The 20,978-nt window shown below is 42.7% G+C and overlaps 1 protein-coding gene across 1 annotated transcript in view; it reads right to left on the reverse strand.

Moving 5' to 3' along the window:
* MROH9 (maestro heat like repeat family member 9) overlaps positions 1 to 20,735 on the reverse strand; it is a 29,442-nt gene extending 8,707 nt beyond the window's left edge. The window contains exons 1-14 of the mRNA XM_036235282.1: positions 20,724 to 20,735; positions 20,281 to 20,360; positions 17,384 to 17,516; positions 16,714 to 16,800; positions 14,750 to 14,854; positions 13,251 to 13,386; positions 11,271 to 11,395; positions 9,976 to 10,125; positions 7,470 to 7,624; positions 5,193 to 5,358; positions 3,962 to 4,104; positions 2,815 to 2,952; positions 1,184 to 1,304; positions 336 to 473 (exon numbers count right to left, since the gene is read on the reverse strand). Coding sequence (XP_036091175.1) covers positions 336 to 473; positions 1,184 to 1,304; positions 2,815 to 2,952; positions 3,962 to 4,104; positions 5,193 to 5,358; positions 7,470 to 7,624; positions 9,976 to 10,125; positions 11,271 to 11,395; positions 13,251 to 13,386; positions 14,750 to 14,854; positions 16,714 to 16,800; positions 17,384 to 17,516; positions 20,281 to 20,360; positions 20,724 to 20,735 — 1,689 coding nt within the window. The remainder of the gene's footprint in view (positions 1 to 335; positions 474 to 1,183; positions 1,305 to 2,814; positions 2,953 to 3,961; positions 4,105 to 5,192; positions 5,359 to 7,469; positions 7,625 to 9,975; positions 10,126 to 11,270; positions 11,396 to 13,250; positions 13,387 to 14,749; positions 14,855 to 16,713; positions 16,801 to 17,383; positions 17,517 to 20,280; positions 20,361 to 20,723) is intronic.
* Between the last annotated feature and the right edge of the window lie 243 nt (positions 20,736 to 20,978).

Genomic DNA, 20,978 nt, shown 5'->3' on the forward strand with positions numbered 1-20,978 from the left:
GTTGTAAGTGGAAGGAAAAGTTCGAGCGAGTGCTCTGAGGTCATAATTCGTGTGCACGCACGTGCGTATGGTGGAGGGGAAATTAACCTGCGAGTGGGGGGTTAGGCTGTAAGGGGCTTCCGTGTGGGCCGGTACTGATAAATCCTGGGTACAATGAGTGATTTTCTGGGAAAAATGTACACGAGGTGATAAAGCCACTAAATTGACTTAACACATTCCTCCCATTCGACCTCGCTTCCCTATCAACAAAACACCAGCAAGGGCATTGAGCAGTGCTCAAGCTCAGGTGGTGACCCTTGATGGTGCGGGCAGATGCAAACCACTCACACCCGTACCTGGTTGACCACTGGTGCCATGCTGGCAATTTTCTGAAGGCTCAGTTTGCTAACGGCAGGATTGGAGTCATTCACCCAGTTTCTGAAGAGAACCAAAAATTCTTCTGGGAATGGGTCCCTAAAGAAGTTATTCAGAAGCTGAAAGAAAACAGCTGATGAATGTGTAAACAGAGTAAAGGCCAACACACCATTTCTGCTTCGGTTGTAAAAATCGAGACATTTCAGTAAAACTGGGACATGAGTCCCACTAAGACTTGAAATACTCCATTCGTACGTAGATTTCTGTACTCACATCACCACACAGCAAACGGGACAGGCATATTTTCATTCTATAATTAGTAACTGACATGTGGGTTGATGATTTGGTGCCCCATGAATATTCTGTTGGCTCCCAAAACCTTTCACATAATGATTTTAAAATTCATTGATGAGTTTTTTCTTCATGCAGTTATTATATCAGGACTTGCAAAATGGTGATTTTCTGCTTCTAGCATTCTTTCTACATTTACTGACTGGCTGGCATCTCTCTCTCTCTCTCTCTCTCTCTCTCGATATACTTTAACAAGCATATAGAGATACATGAATGGGTACTACAAAAATAATTAATGTTTGTGCAAATCCACACCCCCAAGGAAATGATAAAAGCCAACTCCTGGAGTAGGCTGAAGGGATACCATCCCCAAATCCAGACCTATCTCCGCCCCTTCAAATGCAGATATCTGTTGTGGTCTGAACTTGTGGAAAAATCAGTATTCAGAGAGGGAGACAGAGGTCGCAGTGTTGATTTACGTTTGGGTGAAGAAAGGGAGTGAGAACTTAGTTGTTCACAGTCTTCCAATAAAACTCACTTCAGTGAGGAAAATCACCGTGATGATACTGTCCTCTGACCTTTTAGGACCTTCCACCGAGAGCTTGTAGAGATAATGCAAGGTCTCCGGGAACTGTGGAAAGTTATAGTCACCAAGGGTTCTGTAGAGGAGGAGAAGAGATTAACAAAGAGAATAAAGCCACTTCCTGCATCAGCAAAGGCTCATGGTAGGGAAGAGACAGTTCTTGTCCTTATATTCTCTGCACTACTCCGACAACAAGAAAGATTGTCCCTAACGTTCCCTGATCCAGGCAAACTGCAGTGCAGGGCAAATTCTGCACAGACCCTGGGGAAGCAGAGATACCCGGGCCCCTGGGTTGCCGACAGCAGTGGCGTCAGTGCTCCTTCCCATCTCCCACCCTGCACTGCAGACGGGAGCGCCCTGGGTCGCCACGAGCTGCCACCAATGCCAGGCCAAAGGCAGAGAAAGTAAAGCATGTAAAACCAGCATCTCGGCAGTTCAGGATGGCCACGCGGGTCACCTTTGTCGTTTCGAACCCAGTCCTTTCTTTGAATGATATAAAGAAGAGAGTTTGGGGCTGCCCTGGAGAAGAGGCAGTGAGCCCCAATTCACTAAGCTGTTTTCCGGAATCCATGTGGGCGGTGGCCAGGCTCACAGTTGTGCTGACGTGCTGGCCTGGGTCTGATCAGTAGTGGTGGGGTTGGGAAGAATGATGGGACAGGGATTCCATTAGAAGACTCTAGGTTGGCATTCTAAATGAATGCCACTCCAACTCTAACGGACGGATGAATTAGCCAGCCATCCAGCTAAAGTGCAGATTCCGATTCGGAAGGCCTGGAGTGGGCTGTGAGGTGCCGTAGTTTTCACTCCCAGGCGTTGCTGTTGCTGCTGGTCTGTGGCCCTCACTTTGAGTATGAAGACCCAGAGTGACCGAGGATAGAGGGAGTCTAAGCAGTGACCTTCTGTAGGCAAACTACTCTTACAAAACCCGCAGCGTTCCCGAACTCTGTGTGTGAATAAGAATACACTTGAAAAGCACCAGGTGCCCGGAGACCACTTGGAACGCCCTTTCTGAGTCATTCGCATTGTCAGATGGTCCGTTATGTTGTCAAGGCCACGTATCTTGATTCTTGACCAGAAACTCTGATCCCCGCAATAGGAAGCTTGCTATTTATTAACAGGCTATCTAGAGGGGAAAAAAGCTTTCTAGTACAAGAAAAAAGTCCTCTTTCTTTCTACTTTCCTAAATATATTTGTCTCATTGAGCATAGGTTTTATCGAGCCTTTCTTCAAGTGGTGGGGGCGGGAGGGAGGACATCCGCAACCGTCTGACGCCCGCAGAGCAGGCGCCCACGGACAGCGCAGGAAGGGGAAAGCAGGTGGCCTCTAGCTGTCGTGTCTGAGAGAGAAACCCATCCTGTGGAGGGAGGCTAGCTGTGGGTCTGGATCATCAGGTGAGGGGGCAAGGGAAGAGAGCACTACCCCAACGTGTAAGCTCCTCCAAATGAGGGAAGTCGAAATCAGATGGCAACTGGGGCCACGAGGGGAGATTCGGAAGCTGGAGGACATTGATTGGGCTCCGACGTGGCTCAGCCGCTCGGTGGGGAGGGCGGGATATCGCCAGGGCCCCATGCGGCCCCCGCTCTTACTTGGCCACAAGGTAGACCCCGTGGTGGTAAAATATCTCGTGGGAAAACTGGTTCCAGCAATTCTTTTTCTTCAGGGCGACGTCCACCTCTTGCAGCCCAGAACAATTGAGCAGCACCCGCATGGCGTCCCGAGCATAGCTAAGGCCCCGGAGAAGAGCAGAGTCATCGCAGGGCTGGACGGTGGCCCTCGCATAGCTACGTGTAGGGGACCCGCCTCTTCCTTTGGGAAACCTTGGGCAGGATGGCGGTCTAGGGAAAGGGGATGTCTGGCAGGCAGCCGACAGCTTGCTAAATGCCCCTCCCCTCCCCCGATGGCCAGCCCATGGGACGTCTGTGGGCCTCAAGTGAGATCGTGGCATATACCATCAGGATGCATCCCGGAGTGGAGCATTCGTTTATTAGCTTAACAGCTTATTAGCAAAAGCTGTTAAACGTCATGATAACTGGCTCAAGGTGTCTGTTGATTTCCTTGGATACTTTAAATAGATAGGATTTGTTCTCATTTACTCGGATGACTTAACATATGCCCTCTTGAAAGCCAGAGGTGGATTAACTATCAACAGGACTGACCGTTCCTGAGTTCTGCCTGCCTTAGGAGTCTACGCAGGACGAAGGCACATAGCAGACGGCTGGGTCCAGGTTTTCCTGGAGAACAGCGAGCTAACCGCACTGTCTCCGGCCACCCGGGAGAGCCGAGGCTCACCTGACGTGGACAGAGTGACTGCGAGCATCGTGAGCCCGCTCATCGCAAAGCATATCGTGTGCGTTACTTTATCTCGCTCGTGCACCTGCCCGCAGTGGATGCTGCAGGCAAGCACATGGCGGAGCCAGGACGTGGCCGCTCTGGGTCCCTGCTCCCTGCACCCCCCACTCACTGGCCTGCCACCACCGCGGGAGCCAACCACTTTCTGCGGGCATGGCTCCTTGCGTCCTACAAATGCACTCGAGGACGGTCTTGGCTAACTTCTGAGCACTCAGGATGGTCGCTCTGCCGAGAGCATTTTACCCTACAGAGGAGAGCGAAGCTAATAAACGAATGCCCTGCACAAGGGATTGTAAAGGCTTCCAGGAGACCCCAAGGGGTAGAAATAGTTGACAGCCAGGAGCTTATCTCTTACTCAATCTGAAAAAACCACTACTAGCTCACAAAAGACCGTTGTCTGCCACCACACTCATGCGGCTGCTGTAAAAGAGCTGAAGCATGAGCGCCATCAAGAGCTGAGGGAAGAACTCGGCCACAGCCTTCTTGTAAGAAGCGAGGGGCAGCAAGGTGCACAGGGCTTGCGATGCCTGCAAGGGAGAGGAGGAGGCGTCAGGGGCAGAAGGCTCTCCTTCTGAACGCAGTCAGCCTCTGTGAGGGGGCAGGGGCGGGACTCTGCAACCCTCCCCCGCCCCAACCTCCGTGAAGGAGCCAGTGGTATGAACACGTATTCCTTCAGTAACAGCCACCCGGTCTGCTTTGTCCCAGGAACGTGCCAAGCATTCTGTGGTCCTGGGCTCCCCAAGCCCCAGGGCCAGTGCCCCTTCTGCCAAATCAGCGGGGAGCGAGCCGCATCCCAAGGTCCCCTTCATCTGTGGCTGCGAAGACTAGGCCTAGCGATAACCAGGCGCTCCCTGTGCTCGGACAACCCAGGGCAGTGAGATGTCAAGGGGACATGGGTCAGGCCACTAATGCATCACGCAGCCCGCTGACCGCCGGAATGCCCACCCCAGAGGAGCACGTCTCCACCTCACAGTGGCAGGGCAGTGTCTGCTTTTTTCTATGACATCTCTGTAACTCTCGTATTTACTACCAGGAGTGGTGGTTTTTGGTCCTCGGGAGATGTATAACGATGGACACAAGTGAGATCAGGCCTTCGCAGGTCCATAAATGTACAACCTAGCAGGCGGCTGCATCTCCGATGCCGCCTCCTTTACTGCCTCCCTTGCTCAATTCTCCCTAGATTTTCTGTCCTACCTTTGTCCCCCAGTGGCATACGGGCTGAGCTCGCATCACCACAGCATTGTCCTTTCTCTCTGTCTAGATCCGCTGGTCGGATATCCACAAGGGCCACTTCCTCACCTCACTCAGGTCTCCGATTAGACATTAGCTCAGCAGACAGGCCCACCCTGAGCAGCTCACTGGAGCCCCCTCTGTAGCACTTTCTGTCCCCCACGACACTTTGCATGTCCTTGAGGCTTCCTGTCATCTGACACATGGCGTATTTTTCGGTTCGGTGTCTATGCCTCTCACCAGCACGTACAGGGAGTGTCACGAACAGGGAGTAGCACAGAGTAAGATTCCATAAGTACGTGCTGGGTGAATGAATGAACCAGAGCAGGACTGGGTGTGAGGGTAGGTGGCGGTTTCCTGGTCAGGAAGACTCCGCATCACTTACCGCCACGGGCATCATGTTGGTGGTGTCGATGGAGAAGCGTCTTTTCTCCATGACGCACTCCTCCATTTCCCCAGGCTTGCCTTTCAGTATCAGCAGGATTGTCTTCAGCACTTGAGGGGCCACTTTTGCCTCAGAACCGGCTGCGTGCCACATCATTATCAAGGTGCTGCAAACCCCGCACCCCCCAAGTCAGAATCATAAGTGTTTCATCTCCAACTTAATATTGTGACTCGAATCGGGAACCCTGCCTTGGTCTTACAGCTCTCTAGAGCAAAAAAGACCCTGCAGACAAGTCCAGAACAAGGTAAGATTCCCGTTCCCAAATGATCCCATCGCGTCTCTTATTCTTGAAAATGGAGGAAGCATTTCAGTAATAAAAATACAGCCTGCAGGTCCACCGGTCCATTTCCAACTGCTGTTTAAATAACCGTTCAGTTCAATATCAAGAACTGATTGGCTTTCTGCACCCCATACTCTGTTTCTCCCTCTTTGTGACCTTGTCTGCCCAGATGTAGCAGAATATTTAAAAACCGGGATGGAAATACAAATTAATATGGAAATAAATACACAGACTGAAAAAAAAAGGGTAGATAAAAAACAAATTACACAAATTTAAAAACTAGAAAATTAAATTTAAAGTTAAAAAATTAAAAATTCGTGGCTCAGAGGAGTGAGCCATTTGCCAAATGGCACACGTTTAATGAGTGACCCAGATGTGATAGGATGTCCAAGCCTCCAGCCCCTTTCCGTGCACACCTGGCCACTCTTCGAGATTATTCTTGCCGTTGCTCATCTTATCAACTGCTATGCACCTCTGTGCAGGTGTATCCCTGATACCTTGTTGATCCATGCTGGGTTCTAAACCCTATCACTCAGTCTCTCTGCATTTACATTCCTGATATGGGGGCCTGGTCCCCCCAAATGTGGACATACCCAGCTCTCTAGAACTCATTACTCAGCTGCTCCTGCCCCTTAGCACCAGGCTTAAGACCACACGCACATCCAACGTCACGTGCCCACCTCCTTCCCTTATTACCTCCAGCCGATCACATCCTCTTTTCTGTTTTTCTGATTTAGCTTAACTCCAAGTCCTCTTTTCTACTTCATTCTTTATCTACTACTATTGCACAAGACCTGCCAGGGACTATTTTAATTACATTCACCCAACTCTAATTATCTTGCTTTGTGTACCTCCTGGGTATATATCGTTTGTACTAGATTTGTTGGCAACTATCATCTTATGTCCACGTGGGTATACTCTCCTCAACAGAATGTTTGAAGTCTGTTAATATTTTACACATGGTTTTCTCATTTAGTTTCTGAATGAGAAAACACTGAGTCTTATGAAAATTTTTTAGTTTCCAGGGACTTTCTGAGTCATAAAACACATCATGAATTTAAGCCTCCTAAATAAATATGATCTTTCAGTTGGAAAAAGGCAGTCCACCAGAGTTTGGCTTAGCATTTTGTTGACTTTGATGCCCTTTCATAGACGTTCACTCATTCGATCCATGTAACAGCTTTACAGCCAAAAAGAATGTCTCTAATTTCACAGAAGAGGAGACTGAAGACCAAGGAGTTTATGAAACTAGCCTAACTGGGATAGAGTTCATGGTCATTTGTTTCCAAAGCCTGGATCCATTCCATGTCACTTCCTGCCTTCTACTCTAGTAATGGTAGAGAAGTCACACCTTCTTTTCCAATGTACAAACTATAGTGAGGGGTGGATGTCATTTACTTATCTCTTCTAACATGCCTGTCTGTCAGAGTCATGCTGTCTCATAGGCTCACGTTGGCGTTCTTTTCTTCTTAAATACTTCTGGTAATCCTGGGTCATGAATTTTGCCTGAACAGTCAAGGGATAGAAGACTCCTAATTATATCTGGGAATTTTTAATGTTTCATTATTTTATTGGCAGGTGGGACTATCTTACATCTATCTTTCATAAACGAGAAAAAGAAACCACTATGAATGTATCACTTGTGGGGGAAAAAAACCCATTTTCATTTTGAGGTTTGTTTCTATGGGATATATATGCAGAACACAATTTAAAGTCTCAGATAAATGATAGTGACATTTCTTGACGGTCTACTGTGTGCCAGGTACTGTACCAGGATGCGAGCAACACATACTATCTTATTTAAGCCTTGCCGTCATCCTACATCCAGAAATAGATATTTTTCAGAAAAAAAGAAATCAGACCTGACATATCCAGGCCTGCCTGACTCTGGACTCTGTGAGCAAACCCTTGCAGAAGGGGTGGGGACTGGGTCTTACTCGTCGGCTGGGACTGGGTAGTCCATTAGCTGAAAGATGACCTTCTTCGGTGATGCGTGTGTCAACAGGGTGATGACATGCAACATGGCATGCTTCATGATGTGAGAAGAATTTTGGCACAACTGCTTATAAATGGCATCCACAATCTTAGACACCTGGAAAAGTAAATTCACAGGTTCACGAGAGTCTCTTGTTCCATGGTCACCTCTACACCAAAGCCTTTCTTGGACTTAAGAATTCAGTTCTTATTGAAATGACCAAGGCAGTGGTTAACACACAAATAAGTGCTAACAGAAAGATTATTTATGTGTGTGAATAATCTGCACAATGCAGAATATTTATTTGGATGAGGAATATACCTGTACATTTGTTGATAGTGGGAAATGGCCCCTTTTTAAAAAAACTTTTATTTTGGGCAGATAGACTTTATAAGATAAGATATACAAGCTCAGTATAGAAATCATATGTATAATTCAAATGCTTTTAGAAGAAAGTCAAAATAATGGAGCAAAATAACAATGGAGCTATATATGTGAACAATTGGACAGTTAAAGAAGACTCGGCTCTGCATGGTGAGGTGAGGAATGGCCCAGGATGGTGAACACTGAATCGTGATCTTATAAATTCATATTTATAGGCCCCATGTTAGTTTTATTCCCCCCCTTTTTGTTTGTTCATTTTTGAACAAAGAGACTTTTAGATGGTTGTATATTCAACATCAGATTTAAAAAAAATAAATTTATTTATTTAAATTAGTTTCTTGTATACAGTACATTGGTTAGACATCTTAATGTTCAAAACGATCCCCCCAGTTGCTCCCTTCCTCCCCTGGCCCTCCACTTGGCCATCATATTAATGCTAACTGTATTCCCTCTGCCATGCTCCCTGTCCCTAGTTATCAACTACTAATTTGTACTTCTTTAACCCTTCACCCCATTCTCTCAGCCTCCCAACTTCCCTCTCCTCTGTCCATCACCAAATTGTTCACTATATTTGTGAGTCTGTTTTTGATTAGTTTATTCTTTTTGTTTCTTAGATACCACATATAAGTGAAATCATATGGTGTTTATCTTTCTCTGTCTTATTTCATTCAGCATGATAACCTTTAGGTCCATCCATGTCATTGCAAATGGTAGGATTCCATTTTTTTTTAATGACTGAGTAATATTCCATTGTATAATGAACCGTAATTTTTTTTATCCAATCATCCATTGATGGGCATTTAGGTTGCTTCCCTATCTTGGTTATTGTAAATTGTAAATTGTGCTGCCATGAATATCGGAGTGCATAGATCTTTATGAATTATTGTTTTGGTTTTCTTTGGAAAAATACCCAAAAGTGCAATTGCTGGGTCAAAAGGTATATCCATGTTTAATTTTTTTGAGGAATTCAAACATCAGATTTAATCTACCCAGATTACCTAACTTCTTATGTTGAAAATACTCCTCGGAAACCATTCGCTGAAAAGTTGGTTGATGTATATTTATATTCCATTATTATTGAGTCATATAGTGTCCAGGTATCCGTGCACACCCTCTACTGCAAAGTCCTGTGGCACAGGGGAGCATGCGTGCGACACCCTTAGGCCACAGAATTCTAGAGGACCGTGATGTGTAGGAAGGGATTTAGTGGGAAATCACAGCAAGTATAGGATAACCACCTAAGCTGAAAAGGCTAACACAGAGAAAGGTGGAGAACCCATAACCCTTTTCCTTTCAGTCTTTGTTTACTCATTAATAAGCTAAAGGTAGAGTGTGTCAATAGAATGTGTGAATGACGAGAAGTGAAATAAGAACCGTGGAGTCAGTTTTCTGTAGTGTTTCTGCTCTCCAGATAGGAATGAAAAGCATGTCCATGGACGAGCTGTGAATTGCATTATTTTATTAAGTTAAATGCTTCTATATTTATATCTATAACTGATATTACACAATATAAAGATGGACGGTAAAATTCATGCTAATTTAAAATTTTAATTTTTTTTTTTTACTTAGGCATTGAATAAGAAATAAAAACATCATGAGAGAGAGAGAGAGAGAGAGAGAGAGAGAGAGAGAGAGAGAGGAACTAAAATAAAAAAAAAATTTTTTTGTACCTTTAATGGAACTTTTCCCTTATGTTTTGAAGAAGAAGCCCTCCACTTCATTTAGCATGAACCCCATGAATTAGGCAGCCAGCTGAGAGGCCTGGCAAACTGTCTTACCTACCACGCAGGTGATTTCAATTATTGCTGAACTGTTCTCTTGTTGCTGTATTTCTTTTACAAATTTGAAGGAAATATGGCAAAATAGGATTTGGCATGATTGGTGGGTAATGTTCACTATATCATTTTCTGAACTTTTCTGTACACTTGAAATATTTCACCAAAAAAACCCCTCATTTGATTAAAGCGACCTAATGATGCAATGTCAAGGAATACATATGAAAAGAAGTAGGCATAGAGCAAAGGCAAAAAGAGCACTTGAGAAAAGCAGCTCCGAGCACCCCCACTCATTGTCACGCCTCTTACCATGGTGACCTTGTGGGCGTGGTATTCCAGAGTCAGTTTCAGTAGGATGGCCGCCTCTAATGCGATCGCACTGTCGGGTGCAGAGAGTTTCATCAGGAGACTCCACACAAAGTCAGTCAGCAAGAACGGCAGAAAGATTTGTCCTACACTCTGAAATCAGAAGAGAGAGCCATGACCTTGGGCCTCACCCACATCAGCCTAGGAAAGACCGCTAATTTGAGACATCTCGAGGACACTCCAGGGCCAGGCAGGACCATGTGATCGTCATGGGCTCTAGGCACTTTTGCTGTTATGGGCCTCCTCCTCTGTTAAAAAACGTTGAACATTATAATTTACAAATGCGTTGGTATTAAGATGACTGTAATTCCAACTAAATCCTGTGTGTGTTTTTCATTTGATTTTTGAAGCAATTAAAACTTTTCCACCTGAGTAAGTCAGCTCTGGGGGCAAAGTGGAAAACCATGCTACTAAAAGTAAGAAGAACTGTCAAATATGGGCTTTACCCCAACTCTGCCCTTCAAATATTAGAGAGTATCATAAGCGTCTTCAGCTTTGAAAATGATTTTGCCTCCCACAGTTCTGTCTACCTCAGCCATTGGAGAGAAGGGCCCTGCTTTACAGTTGTAGTTTTAGGAGGAACCATAAGACCCTCTTCGCTCGAGAAATGAGCTGGCCTGAAGGTGTTTGCTGAGCAGTCTTTTCAGTGGGTGTAGCTAGAAGGCCGTCTGTGGGACACCCCGACCTGGGTTTCCGTGCTTGGTGACCTCTCAAGCATCTGGATAAGCCCGTGTGCTTTGAAGAAGATGAGAGAGAAGAGCTATAGAGAGAGTGAGTTGGGTCAAAGTAAAAACTACTCAATACCAACCAAGGTTTATCACTAAAACTTAAAAAATAGTTTTTTTTTTTTTTATAAAAACAAAACTTAAATCACGTTAGTACTGAAAGCTCGTTAATTGGTGACTCCATGAGTTTTGCTAAAAAACCCAGTAGTTCCTCATCTTTAATGACTCAGTAGCCAAACAAAAAGCTTAACTAATAAACACCCCCCTTGTTTGTATTCTGTAAGAATTAAATAAAATAATATAAATCGCTATATTCAGGAAGAATAGGCACAATTCTTATTATTAGAGATAAAAAGCAGAAAGCCAATGCTCTATGTATCATTTGCTCTTTGTTCATTGAATTTAAAAAAATGGAAAAATTATTAAAATATAAATTTTGTTGAAAGAAGTTGTCACTCAGAGTAATAATACACATGAAACAAAAGCCACACGGTAAAGCAGAGGCTAAGTTACCTGAGCAATGTTAACTTTGTCTTGTTTCAAGAGGTTGGGTAGGAATTCGATTTTGCAGAAAGAATGCAGGAGGTAGGAATCACCAGACTCATCATACTTTGCAGTTTTATTTTTTATAAATTCCACTGTATTAAAGAAAAGAGTTAAAATTTTTTATGTGATCACCAGTTCCTTCTATGACATTACTATTTCTAATTTCCTCTTCCTGCACAATTCTGGAGAGCTGAAGTTTTCTAAATATTTAACGCTCTGTGGTAGTTCAGTGACGTAAACTATTATGACTGCACTGACCCTGAGTTCAGTAAGTGGCTAAGAGGCCTCCTTGAAGTATTTTAACAGGTTGACCAGATGTCAAACACATTCAGGCATCAAATGCATTGGTCAGGGCACTAGAAAAGCTGCTGCTGAGTGGGACCGTGTTGCCGAGGGCCGGGGTTGCAGTGTGACAGGTGGGCCAGGTACCCCTGCTTCAGGGGCAGGTATCTTTAGCTCCAGAGAAGGTGGGTTTTAAACGAGTTGTTTGTTTGTTGACAGCCTTAGAGAGGTGTAAATGACAAATGACATATTGAAAGTCTAAATTTGCTAAGTTTTCATAAATGCACACATTCGTGAAAACATCACCACAGTAAAACAAAACGTCTTCATCTTCTCCAAAAGTGTCCTCATGTCCCTTTGTAACCCCTCACACCTGCTCCGTGTCCCCTCTCCCTGATCTCAGGCAGCTGCTGACCTGCTTTCTGTTAAACTTGTATTTTCTGATTTTATATAAGTGAAGTTTGTAGTATGTACTCTTTTGTCGTTTGGCATATTTCGCTCTGCGAAATTATCTGTGACTCATCCATGCCGTTGCATGTGTCAGTAGTCCTCTCCTCTTTACGGATGGGTGCTATTCCGTTGTATGCATATACCATCATCTGTCTATCCCTTCTCCTGCTGAGGGACATTCGGGTTGCTTCTGGTTCGGGGTTGTTATAAATTAAGGTGCTCTCAACATGCACATGCAAGTCTTTTGATCAATATTTGTCTTCATTTCTCTTAGGCAAATACTAAATTGTGGAATGACTGGGTCACATGGTAGATGTGAGTTGAAGTTTTTAGGGTACTGCCAGATGATTTTCCAAAGTCTTCAAACCATTTCTCTGTTCCTCTAGCAATATGTGGGACTTCTAGTTCCTTCAGATCTCTTGTAGCATGTGGATGGTCAGTCTTTTCCATTTTAGACATTACGATGGGTAAGTGGTGATATCTCATTGCAGTTGTAATTTACATTTCTTTTACGACTCTCTGTTGATCATCTTTTGATGTGCTTCTTTGCCGTCTGTGCCTCTTTGGTGAAGTGACTATTCAAAACTACTATCATGTTTTAACATGGATGTCTATTTTCTTGTTGGGTTTTGAGTGTTCTTTTTAAATTCTGGGTACAAGTCTCTTTACCAGATATGTAGCTTACAAATATTTCCTCCCAGTCTGTCAGTTGTTTATTCTTTTAACAGTGTCTTTCAAAGAGTAGAAATACTTAATGTATCATTTTTTTTCATTTACTAGTCATGCTTTTGGTGTTGTATTTGAGAACTCTTTTCCTAATGTATGAGATACAGATCAAAGTTCTTTTTTGCATATAGATAATCAATGTTTTTAAATTATTAATTAAAATTAATTTTTAATTTTTAAATTATTGAGGTGATATTGATTAATAACATTCTATAAGTTTCAAGTGTACCGTTCTGTAACACATCATCTGCATATATACCTTATTATTCTTCTAGAACCCATAACATTCCTAGTGATATCATCTCTCGCATTCCTGATATTGATAATTGGTATCTTCTCTCTAATCCCACCCACAGTAATTTTCTCTAAGAACCTGCTTTTGGCTTCCTTGCTATTCTCTTATTGTTTTTCTGCTTTCCGTTTTTACTAGGGTTTGTTCTGGTCTTCGTTAGAGACCCTTAGTAACATTTTAGAAAAGGAGACTCTTACCATGCTGACACTTTGCAATGCAGAGGAGGTGATACATTCCAAAGGATGCTTGTTGTGTGATTGACGGGTCAGTGTGGGAACACAGAAGAGACAGTTCTGCGGCCAGGGCCCCCAGACACGGAGTGTCCACTCTGGTCTAATGGAAAACAAAAGAGAGAAGTGTGTCGCTGCGCGGAGTCGACATTAAACGTCTGCTTCAGAACCTCTAAAATCGTTTAACGGAAGGGACAGACAGTCCTCGAGTGAAGCAGTTTCTTCTGCCTGATGGGCGTGTGGGTCATGTGAGAGAAATAGCACTTCAAAAAATTTTTTTCCGATGTGATATGAATGATAGTCAAGATTGTTCAACAGGACAGAGCCCCAGAGACTGAAAGACCTAGGCGAGGGAGATTAATGAAGAAAAGCCTTTATCCAGTGAGAATGGAGTCACGTTTAGTTAGAGAAGGGCAGGACACATCTTCATTAATTATGGGTCGTAGAGATTTAAAGACCTGGCCTGTGGGAAGCTTAGCTTTTAATTTATTAATAATACTTTTGGTTTTTAAAATGTATACATCTCCCCACCCCCATTGATTTCACTGACTTGACCATCTTTAGAAGACAAAATTGAAAGAGAAAGTTAACTTAGCATCATTTTATTCTTCCATGACTGATAAGCTCTTGGTTTCCCTAGTCTGGAAAATGCTGGTTGCTTCCCCCTGCTGGCCATTAGCGAACATTGCAGAACAGAGTGATGGATCATACTCAGCACGGGTTGTCAAAAAAAAAAAAAAAAAAAAAAAAAAAAACACCTAAGTGATGGCCAGGAACCCTCAACAAAGATTGAGAGCCTTCTGCTGTACATGTGAATTTACACATTAATTTTTTCACAGTCGAGGTGTGCGCTGTGTGCAGGGGTCAATGAACCTTGTAACTGGGTTCATAGAGTGAGGCGTGCGCATAGATACCTATCTAAAAGGCGAGCAACGATGTTATTCAAAATATAGAAAACCTCCGTAAATATAGGCAATTATTAAATACCTGTTTCTCCTCTATCTGAAGGGCAATAATGAAAAGATCTAATAATATCTCAGTGTTTGTGAAGGTTTAAGGAAATGGCCATGCTAATAATTGCAGGAAGGCAAACTGGAAGACATTACTAAACTTTCATCATTCATACGTTTCCATCTATTATCTTTCTGAACATTTCTAAGTACATATTCACATACTTGTACAAACGTGATCATTTTTGTATTGCTGGAAGTAGAAAAAAAAACATGCCAAAATATTCAGTTGAAATGTCCATCAGCTGAAGAACAGTTAAGTAGATTATATTAAAATTATGGAGTATTTACTGTGGTTAAAAGAATGAAATAAATCTAGGAAAATATCTTTAGGACATACCGTTCAGTGAAAAAAGTGACTTGCAGGACCATATGTCAATAGGATGTAGCTTTCGTAAAGAAATACAGAAATGCAGTTTTTGGAAGCGAGTGGCCACAAAGCCCCCTGTGACTTACGAATCCTTTGGCTCTCCTGGATGCAAAGCTCAGTACCCTGGCGATGATCACCAGGGCTCTCTCCTGCAGATAGAAAGTATCTTCACTCATCCACACAGCCATTTCCTGTTGGAAACACAAGAGTCATAGTGTTTTCATTTCCACAGACAGTGGAAATGTCCCCAAGTCAAGGGCCACGACCGTCTTCCAATTATTTCACACCCAACTTATATTTATTTTAAAAACACACAATAACCAGCTAGTATACTCCTGTCTACTAGTATACTCCTTTTGCTGGGTTTTCTTTCATTTATCCAACAGGCATTTACTAGTATCCATTGTGACAGTCATGTTGCCAGGCAGTGTACGAGAGTTTAACACGTGGCTAGGAGGGCGTCACAGGCTGCTGCTGCTTCTCCATTTTGTCTTTCAAAATACATATTCTTTCTCCTTTTAAAAATCACAGGATCTGATTTTCAGCTAAAAACAAAAAAAAGTTAAAATGTTATCTGATCCTGAAATGTCATCTTATCCCAGAATTTTCTTTCCAGATTCACCTCACAGATGTGTTCTGGCTTGTGGTTGCAGAGTGCATTCCTGTAGGCGAGTTGGTTAGAAAATGCTTGCTGCTTTTGGTTCCGGTCTGCCTTGCTTTAATGTCTGTCTGTCCTAGATTCTCAGATACAGGCCCCTAGTTATGACCTTGAGAAGGGAAGAAAACTGTGTGATTCTCATGTGCCAACCACTGTTAACTGACTTCTTCAGGCACAGTACTTAGGCCAGTGGTCGGCCAAACCCCTTTTTCTACCCATTGTGTGAAACTGTTCTGAAGCCCATATCCTTGAGCTGAGGAGTCCGTAAATCTCAGGGTGGTCAGCCTCTTCCTTATCCAGGAGGGAGGTTCAGCTCATTTTGAGAATCACTCTTGACTGTCAAGACGGTTAAGCAACAGACCCCGAATCGTAGCAGCTTCTTCACTCACTAGCATGAAACACAAGACTGTCGCTCTCTCTGCCTCTGTTTCCTCATCTGCAAAATGGGAGCGATGATAGTTGCATCCTCATAGGATTATCTTACGGGTTAAGTGAGATAACCCAGGTATTAAGTGCCTGATGTAGACAACCGCTCAATAACCGTGGGGCGGTTGACAGAGCATGCGTGGGGAGCGGCTTGCATCCGTGGGGCGACGTTAACTACTTTAAAAGGTTGTGAAATTAAAATATTTTAAGTGCACAGAAAACACTTGGCTCGAATTAGGCACAGATTAGCTCACGATGTTTCATTTTCCTTCACTTTCCTCCTTCTCCTCGATTTGGCTTCTTTGCTTGGATGTATTTTATGATTTGGACAACCCACATGGATGCTCCTGGTAGAGTAAGTCAGTCTGGTTTTCCAGAATTTCCAGACAGCTGCCCCTTGATGCCATCACACTATGAATGCAAAATTAAAGATCTCAAGACGTCCAGAGCAGTCTTCTGTCCCTGGCTGGGCCATTGAAAACACACTGAGGGCTTGGATGAGAAACTGAGGTTTGAGATGGCTGTTTGGTCTTCCTCTGAACCCGGGATATCCATGGAGATGGGATGCTCATAGGGTTTCCTAGCCCCGGAGTTGTCAGGGAAGGACATGCATATAGACACCATTGCAGTGTGGTTCATTTTATGTGGGCCCGAAGGCTGTCTAGCCCACTCCCCCTCTTCTCTGCTGCCCATGCTGGGTTCCATTGCCTCCTAATACTTGGCTTCTCAAATGTCCATTGATGTCATCCTCCCAAAATTAAATTCTTAAAAGGCTATCTCTGTAATTCAAATAAAGGGAAGTGATTTCATTTGAGGGATAATTACACTCCTTGGAAAGAAAACATTTTCTTTAGCCCTGAAATGTTTGAAGGAGATATAAGCATGGCAAAGAGGAAATAATAAGTGAGACACAGTCTACTTTTTAGAGTTATGACAAGAAAACAACATTTCTCATTTTTCCTTTACCTTTAAGATTTGCAGTTTGTACAGGTCTTTAGACACTAATATCAGAAGAGTGTCCTCATACACGTTTAAAATATTTTGGTGTAAATTCTGAAAAACAAGAAGCCACATAACCAATCAGCCAGCCAGCCTCACATAAAATTTTATCCAACGTCTATAGTTTTGCATCCCGGTGTCTTAAGTTCTCACCCGTAAACCGAAGGCAGGAAGGACGCGCTGGAGCAGTGGTGGTGAGACCTCGCCTGGTGCCACCGGCCATGCCTCACTCCTGCCCCATACGGGGCCTGTGCTCTGCGGAGCTGTGCAGAGGAGTCAGGGACCACACGTGCTGCCAGTGTCACCCTGGGACTCTCCCTCCCTCCACCTCTCCCTGCTCACATTCCCTCCTTGCAGCCCCTGCCAGGAAACTCCCCATCCTCATGAAACCAATTAAGCAAAAATCCATTCGCCCCTTTATTTGTTCCTATAAAACCAGTTCAGTCCATTAAATCCCATGGGCCGTTGCGTTCACACGGAGCCCAAGGGTAGAGATTAGCGCTGGGAAGTACTGTGCGTCTACCCTAACTCCCGAGAGAGAGACCACCACAAAGATCGCCTGCCTGGAGAGACATTTCTGAGGACGACTGTGGTGCACCCTGATGTCCCACCGTGACGGCGGGAAGCAAGATCTCACCTCCAGGTCCTTGTCGTTGTTGCGGCTGCATATTTCTCTCACTTTGTCAAAACTTGGTATAGAAAATGTCTTTTTAAAGGACGACTCTATCATTGTCAACTGAGTTTCAAACTGCAGCAAGGGATCCACAAAGCTGGCAAGAAAAATGTGCAATTATTAAATTGAGGAGAGAACAAACCTAACCTAACTTTAGTGGCTTTTTCTGAGTGCTAAGACAGATTGTACTAGAAAATGAGGCCCAGCTTTTGACTTTATATAACATGTTTTAAATGATCTCATAAAACTGACAATGAAGCTTTCAATATAAAGGAATGATTTTTTTTATTGGCAAAAAAAAAAAAATCCTTTGTAATTAGTTATTTGGAAATTGGACTTTTTTTCTTCCATAGACATAATAATGTAGAGTGGTTATGTTCTCAGCCAAGCCCATGAAGCTATGCTGAGCTTCAGGTGGTTGAAATATATTACTGCCACAGTTTTCTCTAATCCATGATATGATGCTTCTCACATTTTAATATATCGGAATTGGAATGCATCTTCTAACTGATGGCAAGAAAAATGTGCCCATCAGTGAACAGCTAGAAAAGTAAGTTGTGACATGGTTGTTTTTTCTTTGTTTTTGAGGTGAAAATAATTCTTTACTTTTTGAAAAGATGGTAATATAGATGGTAAGGTAGGAAATCCCCTGCTGGACTCAGAATCTCTTTTCTTTCCTGAATGAGACACTCTAAATGTCTGAGGATCCACTGTTTAAAAGAGAACCTCTTGGATCACATTAGGTAATGTGATCCAAGAGATTCTCTTGGAAAGATGAGTTTGACTTATTCATGGGCTCTTATAGATTATCAGACTTATTCATGGGCTCTTATAGATTATCAGACTCTGAACAGCTATCTATCAAAAGTTTCTAGTAGAGTTTTTTAGAGGAAGGTGTTTAACTTCTAGGGGTATATGATCTGGTTTAGGAAAATGCAAAATTTAGATTTTGATGAAATAGAAAATAGTGTCTCAAAATTTAAATGGGAAGAAGGCTGAGAGTCAGATGTCGAGAACACTAAGGAAGAAAGCCACACGCACATCTGTGTGTCAGCATGGGCAGCTGTCGGCAAGTACACATTTTTTTTGGTCTACATGTAATTTGTTTTCAAAAGAGAAGTTGTTAAGTTACTAACGTGTGTTACCACAAGTGATACTTTAGTGTAAGCATTTTCTTTTATTCTAGAATGTGCAACCAGGTGGTATAGAAAGGAGTTTGAGAAGAAAAACATTCCTCATTAAATTACTGTTCGATTTTGCTTTTGTTAAATTTTCGAGTTAAATGTTTGCTTCAAAGATTGAAGTGAGAAGTAGAATAGATATACTAAAAATATTACTTGGGAATTTTTATTTTTTATGAAGCAGCTAGTTTTAGATAAGATCAATAAAAAAAAGGCAATATATATTTTTACAAGCATAATTTCAAGAATCACAATTGAATAAAATAAAGTAGATGCCTCCTAATGAAAGCATGGGAAACTATATTAAATATGATCAGAAACAAATCAGGGGGCCATATTAATATGATACTATGTTTAATTCAAATCAAAGAGTATTAAGAGAGATGTATACAATTCTTATAAAATAATAAAAGATATAATTTATAATGTGAAATATCCAGAATCACATAGAAATAAAATTTATAAATTGTTAGATATAATTTTTAAAATATATGTTATTAAATTATTAAAGATATGAGGAAAATGGAAATTATTAAAGATACAGGGAATAGAAACAACAGAAAGATTAAGCATTTGATTTTCAGCATATGGTAGGTAAAAATAAAAATTATTTAATATAACTAATGAGGAAGTATACTTACATATAAGAAATTATATTAAACAAGATAACAAGGCTTATATTTTCAGATAATCGTGGAATGCTGACACATATTTATCATATACTTCACCATAGAAAGTTCTAAATATGAAAGGATGTACGTTTCATTCTATCATCACAATGAGAAATCTATTTTTAAATTTATAAGATTCAAAGGTCTCAAAAATACTTGAATGCTGTCAAGAGTTTTTCTCACTTAAAATGACAAAAATAATGAACTAAACTTATCACTTATCGGTGCAGGTCTTCTGGACAACAAACTGACAGTATATGTTAAAAGCTCTAAGAAGGTTCATCCCATTTTTATTAATTCCATTCAGGGGGAGCAGCTATCAGAACAGGATGCAGAGAAGCAAGAGAAGGAGTGGAGGGAGGGCCTGGGATGGCCGGAAGTCCCAGGAAGGGTTTCGCCAGGCTGATGGGGGCTCCTTAAGCCCAGTTGCCCACTGGAGCTGCTCGTCCCTCCCGCCATGCTGGGTCATCGGTGGGGGCAGCCTGGCAAAGCAGGGCCTCAGCGACAGTCCTGGTGGACGCATACTGTCTACCAATCAGAATTCACAGGAGCAGGCCCATCACGGTCGCCCATTATCTAAGTCGGTAGCCTCACTCTCAGATATTTCAAAGACGTATTGTAGAGAAGATACAGTCTTTTACGTACAAAGATTATTATCATAATGTTGGCACATATAATGCAGAAAAATTTTAATGTGGGAATATTATACTACCATTGAAATGGAAATATGACTATACAGAAGAATTAAAAACCTACAACAAAATGCCAAAATGAAAAGTATTACAGAAAATTGAGTGCGCAGTCTGCTTATGATTCTGCAATAATTATCTGTCCATCCATTCAACACAGAAAGATTGGGAAAGAACATGAGAAAGAAAGAATTAACAGTTGCTGAGTTAGGATGGTGGAAGTTGGAGTAATTTTTTATTTTTCACAGTTGCGATTTTCCTCTGTTACATTTTAAAGATGTTCAATCAGTGAAATAAGAGAGAATTGCAGTTTACTATACCTGGAGTTCATGGCCAGGATCATGGCTTGATTACTTAAGAGGCTCGAGTATGCATCCCAAAGGCTGGTGGCCACAGGCTCCTGTAAGCACCAAGAAAAAGAGGAAAATCAGTAATAACAGACTCATCACATCATACTCCGTACTGGGCTGGAACATAAGCCCAAGAGTGCATATATTGGTGACTCTGGAACCAGACTTTAGACGTTTGTATCCCGTCTCTGCCACTTGGAAGTTCTGTGTGACCTGGGGAAGGTCTCCTCCTGTCTCAGTTTCCTCTTTTGTCAAGTGGGGATAATAGTAGTCCTTACCCTATAGGGCTGCTGTGAGGATTAAATGAGTTATCCATCAGAATTGCTCGGAGCACGCCTAACACGTTATTAATGCTCAACAAGCGAGAGCTACTTGTAGTATTATCGGAACGGGAAAGGAGTTTCCCCTCTCACAGTGCCCCCCATCTTTATTTCTCTGGGGTTATGGCTGTGAACTGGGAATATATATATACACACACACACACACGTAGTTTTTGGTCTGCCCACAGCATGACGTGTCGTCTTCCCGCAGGCTGTCACGCCTGACACAGTTCGGTGGGAAGGGTATGCGGCTGCGTAGCAGCCAGTCAGGGGCTGGGAGGGCCAACAGCCGGATGTATCAAAACCTTCACGCTTTTCAGGTCGCGCTGCAGTTCAGTTTCCGGGGCA

This window comes from Rousettus aegyptiacus, unplaced genomic scaffold, assembly GCF_014176215.1.
Source record: "Rousettus aegyptiacus isolate mRouAeg1 unplaced genomic scaffold, mRouAeg1.p scaffold_m13_p_17, whole genome shotgun sequence".
NCBI lineage: Eukaryota > Metazoa > Chordata > Mammalia > Chiroptera > Pteropodidae > Rousettus > Rousettus aegyptiacus.